At 41.7% G+C, this 6,133-nt stretch overlaps 1 protein-coding gene across 1 annotated transcript; it reads right to left on the bottom strand.

Moving 5' to 3' along the window:
- Nucleotides 1–2,035: 2,035 nt before the first annotated feature.
- LOC134382491 (kelch repeat and BTB domain-containing protein 6) lies at nucleotides 2,036–4,535 on the bottom strand. Its single transcript, XM_063103074.1, has one exon. The coding sequence runs from the start codon at nucleotides 4,258–4,260 to the stop codon at nucleotides 2,239–2,241; it is 2,022 nt and encodes a 673-aa protein (XP_062959144.1). The 5' UTR covers nucleotides 4,261–4,535; the 3' UTR covers nucleotides 2,036–2,238.
- Nucleotides 4,536–6,133: the final 1,598 nt, after the last annotated feature.

The raw sequence follows: 6,133 nt of genomic DNA on the forward strand, positions 1-6,133 counted from the left end.
TTATTGTAAACCAAAATATTACGACTATTTAGCCTAGGCTTTAACTCAAAGATTGAGAATGACAAATTGGAGATTGACTTTTATACATCAGTTTGCAAAACTTAATTGTGCAGATGGATAATATGGTTAAGACAAGCACTGTCATGTCTCAACCTTACAAAACCACAAGAAGTTAATGGTGAATAAACAGTTGGCAAAAATAAATAAATAACACTATTGAGAAATAGCTTTGTATTAAGTGCACCCTCATATTAAGACACCCCTGATGCCATAGACAAAATTTAGCCTCAGTCCACTAAACCACAATTGCTTTTTTGAAGGAACACATACTGCTAAGGCAAGCATTTTGTTTCACTAAAAATGATATTAATCAAAAATGTCATGTAGATTCTTCAAATGGCCCATCAAAATGGCCAAGAAAACATTGCTTTTTGTTTTTAATCCTTTGTGTCTCCTCTCCATTTTCATCTCAAGATATTTCACTCAAAAATTCAGTTCCCCACCCCACAGCACATTCCTCTGTATTCTGCCAGGTTGTAAGAAATGTTATTCCATCACTAAAGAATAAACACTAAAGAGGAAATACTATGCTACTGAATGAAGATTAAGAAAGATAATTCTAACTGGTTATAAAAAAATGTATAGACCATAAACATCTGGTCATTTATCATGTATATGTATCATGACAACCATTATGTATTAAACCTACAAGACGTAAGCACTTATGTTTTCATGTATTTAACAATGTCAGTTTTAGAGGATTTAGTCTCTATTTCTGGACTTTCTCTTATATTATGGTGACAGAAAAACAAAGACTGGAACCTGGTTCACAAAGAAACTCAGAACGTATACAAATACCATAATGAAATTACCATTCATAGAGGAAACATACTTTGACTACTGGCCCCAAATGACATCATCCACTATGTTTTTTCACTGTCAACTTTTAATACAAAAATACCTTCAATGTGTGGTGTTGTAACACATAGTCATGGGTTTGGATTCCTGTACGAACCAGCTGTCAAAACAAAAAACAAACAAAAAAAACCCCTTCAAGCTAATAACCAAGAACATGTAGTGATTTAAAAAACTGACAGAATATTTCAAGTCTATACAAAACAGTTCTATACACAGCTTAAAGTTTTACAGTTCTTTCTTGGCACTTGATTTTGTAATTGACAGACTGGTTTCAATAAAATACTGTTTTTAGCTTATACATATTTTCAAAACTAATATTATCTCACAAAACAGTAAAGAAACATCACTTCCTGTTGAAGAATCCTCTAGAACGAACACCAAAACTGTATAATCAAAATATTTTAGGAATCACATAAACTTTTTAAGACAAGGCAATGGATAAAAATTTACACAATCATATCCAGTGAAAAAAAGGGACTGTTCCTCTGATTCAATGAAGCATGTATCAGGTTTAGATCAAAAAATACAAACATACAAAACAAGTTACTTTTTAAAAAAAAGGTTTTAGATGATTGGTGACACTACCATATGACATTACTAGAATTTTTTTAGATGAAAATTGATCACCTTTTGTAAACATACATTTTTAGATTACAAACTTAGAGTAAAATTTCTTTTCAATCAATAGTATCCTGTTTTTCTGTTGTTGCTGTGTTTGTTTTTCCTTTCAGTGACTATAAACTCACTCACAGTCATTACAGAATGACTGTAAGCTCACTGAAAGTAAAATGACAAATGAAATCACCACTCAGTCACCCTAATACATATGTGCACATTTTTTACTTCACAAAAAAGGAGAAAACTAAACTAAAACTTAGCAAACTCTATTAGGTCACAGCACATTTTGTAAAAACCCACTAGTTTAACATTTTGGAAATATACTACACTGTTCTGAAAAAATAAATGCTTTCAAAATACCATCTGGCAATAGTGCCTGTGGCACTAAAGGGAATGTAAAATTTATTATAACATAAAGTTAGTGTAATGAAACATAAACATACTAAACAATCAAATCAATACTGGACTTTAAGCACAGTAAATTATTAAATAGGTTGATTTCTGAGTACTAAACTTTTGTAACATTAAATTACATTAGTATTTCAAACATTACCGTTTCTAAACCAAATCAGCAGAAAATCAATCCCCCCCCCAACCTCCGGAAGAGGAAAAGATATCTTTTTAAGATAACTTTCACAGCAGTAAAAACACCTTAGTGTTTTAATTTAGTTACAACAAACTGTGCTGATCCTCTGCATTTCACTAAGGTGCTACCCGCAACCAAAAATCACCATCAGAAAAAGAACTTGAACTTCCTGACTCAGAATCCAGATCACTGAATCCACCTAAGTCCCATTCAGTACTAGATTCACTCGGTATATCTTCTTCTTCAGTTAGGAAACTCTGACCAGGTTCAAGGCAGGAAGGATAAACACGAGCTGAGAGGCAAAAAAAGTTAGAGTCAAACTGCAAGAGACCTAATGTGGCACCTACATTAATCCATTGGTCTCCCCTACTGTCATATTCATACACAGTCACCCGGTTCTTTTTCCACTGCGGGGTGCGTGAGGTGATGAGCATCAATTTTTGGCCATGATTGATAATTCGGTAGTTGTTGGTCTCTGACACCAAGGGAATATTATTAATCTGCCTCCATTCTCCCCTGGCTGGGTTGTAGACTTTCATGACTGGAATATCACAAATACAATAAATCTCATCATTGAAGACACATGCTTCCCGAAAGTCACTGCGCTTAAGAGAAACACACTTCAACCACATGTTATGGCTAGGATCAAAACAGAACATGCGCTTACTGTTGAGAGCATAGAGATAGTTCTGAATTACCATTAGATCAAAGGATATAAAAGAATGGGGCAGTGGAGCCACCAGTGCCCACTGGTTCCTCTGAACACTGTAGCATTCCACTTCCTTCAGTTTAACTCCAGTAATAGGGTCTCGCCCACCCAAAATGTAAATGTAGCCATTGAGGTATGCCACATCCATGCCCTCACGACACAGCAAGCGGTCTGCAAGTTGCTGCCAACTATTCTGGGCTGGTTTATACACCCAGAGGTCTTTCCTGGGCTGGGCAGCTAGATAGATGTCATGGTCTGGAGAGATACAGACAGCTAAAGTGGTGACAGTCCTAGTGTGAGCAAGGCAGGTCAAAGGTGATGGCACTTTGTAAATATCACCCGAGTATGGGTCACAGCAGAGAAAGGGATCTCTGGGGTGTCCAAAGAAGATCACCATCTTCTTGGCACACATTCCCAGCCTCTGGGTTGGATTTTCTGCTGCAGATACAACAGAGCTGCTGCTGCTGCTACTGCTGCTGCTGTTTGGCACTGGCATCAGAGACTTGCACAATTTGTCACCATAGCGCATTTGCAGGGCTCCTTCAATAATGTCCTGGCAGTACTTTTTCACAATAGGTTTGGTCAATAGCCCTTCCAGGTAGTACTGATCTTCCTCAGTGAAATGCATCCAGCGGACACACTTGAAGATTTCTGCAGCATTGGGACCCCGCTCTTTGGGAGCAGCCTCTAGCCACTGCACAGCCACATGACACACTGTCTGCTCACTCTCTATGTTCAGACTATCCAGGTGCAGGACGGCCAGCAACTGGGCCAGGGTCAGATCTGCTAGAGTCTCCTCCCGAATCGGACCCATCTGGCTGAGATGCTTGAAGTTGTGAGCTACAAAAGACTGAGCCTGAGATCGGAGCTTGTGATGGTCAAAGGCGTCGGCAAACTTGAGAATGGCGGTGCAGTTGGTCAGGTCAAGACGGCGGGCTAAGAAGGAGGCACAGGCCTCCCGCACGTACTCCAGCTGGAGCATGTCTGAGGCTGCGTACAGGCGCTGCACGTTGGCCTCACTCAGGGACACACGACCCGTGTAGCAGTAGTCGACCAACACCTCGAAGGACTCCGCGTCCACATCGTGTATGGTCACGCTGGTCTGCTGGCTCTCGTACATGCCGCCCGTGAACATGCTCTTGAAGTAGGGACACGCGGCAGCCAGTACGTTGCGGTTGCAGGAAAAAAGGCGACCCGTGCCGGGCCCGCTCCCGGGCGTCACCACCTCGATAGTCACATCACACAGCAGCCGAGCGTCGTAGAAGGACTTGAGCTGTGCCAGCAGGGCTGCAGAATGGGCCGTGTCCTTTAATTCCTCTGGGCCCGTGAAAAAGGCCGAAACCGAGGGCTTATGAATCCTCTTGGGTCGCCTGCCCCCGCGAGGACTGGCGAGGCGGCGAGAGCGCGGGGCGTCTTCCCGGGACTGCATGGTGGAGATGGCGACGGCGGAGAACGGCTGCAGGCACCCGGCTCTGGCTCCTCCTCAGCCTTCCCTTGCTGACGCTAAGATAGCGGCGTTCCAGAACAGACTGGGGCACGGGCCCATTTACTTACTTCGGCCCTTCGCCGCGGTGCCACCTCCCTTTACCGCCCAGACAGTGCCTGACTCACCTCTTTCAACTCCGCGCCCTTTCTCCGCCTCAAGTCGCCCACACAGGATCCGGGGCTGGAGCCAAGGGAGCCGCCACTGCGCCACGTGCGACGCCGGTAGGCGTCCCGGAGAACTACCGCTCCCAGAGTACCTTTCGCGCCTCGAAGCACGCTGGGGCTCTTCGGACCTCCGGGTAGAAAGTGGCGGCCGGAAGCCGCGTTGCACACTGGGAGTGGTAGTTTGTGTCGTATCGCGAGCTTTCTCGGATGTTCGTTGTCTTAGCTGACGGTATAAGCAAGCGCCAATTCTCTTCGATTTCATTTTATGGGGTAGAACTGTGGGTTTGGAATCCGGAATGGGCGTTCTGTTTTAGTAGGTATTGTTTGACTTCTCTCTTCGAACTATTTCCTCCTTTGTAGAATGTGAATAATAGTATTTCATAGGATTGTGTGAAGATTAAATGAGTTAATTGCATTGGATTACAGGACGCTTTTAATATTTGTTGGTTTGTAGAATAATGAATAAAGTACTTATGCAGTTCTTAGAATATAAAGTTTCAATACGTTTTCAATACGTTTTAGCTTTTCTTGTAGCATTTATGTAAATTGAAGCACCACTAATTTGAAATCATGAGCCTGTAGGAGAAGAAACCTTGCAAATTTTTGCAGACATCCCTTTCAGGTTTTTAAAATTATTATTAATAGATTTTATTTTTTAGATCAGTTTTAGGTTTACAGGAAAATTGAGCATAGAGTTAGGGATCCCCACACCGGCCAGCTGCCAAAAAACTTTAAAAAAAGGAAAGTACGAGGAACTCTCATATACCCCTGCCCCATCACAATTTCCCTTATTATCTTACATTATTGTATGCATTTGTTGGAAGTTATGAGTCAATACTGATACATTAATATTAATTATAGTCTATAGTTAATATTAGGGTTCACTGTGTTGTACAAGCCTGTGGGTTTTGACAAATGTGTAATGTCATGTAACGACCATTACAGTAGCATACAGAGTAGTTCACTGCCCTAAAAATCCCCTGTGAGTCACAAAACTCAAGGAAAGGCTAGTTGGGCTCTCTAAGGTGATCCAAATAGTCTATGGGACATGTTCTCCTGTGCAAGATTGAGAGATATAGGATCCTGGCTTTGAGAAATAGTACACAGATTACTAATCCTTTTCCTGTTTGTAATCTTAGGCCTTACAGTTGGGCAATATATCCTGTTCTTAGTCTTAAATGCTACTACTACACAATCATTGTGTTGACAAATTATTCAACAATGTATCATGATCCAGTAAACCAAAGAACAACTCTATTTCCAACTGACTTTCCACACAGAAGTTAAATCTGAGCTGACAACTTTACACATGGAAATCGAGATCATGGAGTTAAGAAATCCCACAAATTTTTGTTTTCGTAAACATCTCTTCGCCTTTTTATGCTCTGGGAAATGCCATGAAAAGAGCCTTCCTTTCTTCCCTATGTGACTTAGATATGAATTGCTGTCCACTTTTTCTCATGGCTACTGTAAAACTCACAGATGACCCCACACCCACACCCCGACCTTGTTTACCTGTAAGAAGGCCAAACACAGCCTTTCCGTTTTGGCCTGAACCTTCTAACAAGACCAGACATAGTCTCCCACTTCCTGCCTGTTATCTCAGGAATGATACACTGAAATCAGAACTGTTTGTCCACCACACCCCCACC

This window comes from Cynocephalus volans, chromosome 7, assembly GCF_027409185.1.
Source record: "Cynocephalus volans isolate mCynVol1 chromosome 7, mCynVol1.pri, whole genome shotgun sequence".
Classification (NCBI taxonomy): Eukaryota; Metazoa; Chordata; class Mammalia; order Dermoptera; family Cynocephalidae; genus Cynocephalus; species Cynocephalus volans.

Excerpts from the sequence above, each read along its gene's own strand:
- LOC134382491 (XM_063103074.1), bottom strand. The coding sequence starts at position 4,260 with ATGCAGTCCCGGGAAGACGCCCCGCGCTCTCGCCGCCTCGCCAGTCCT.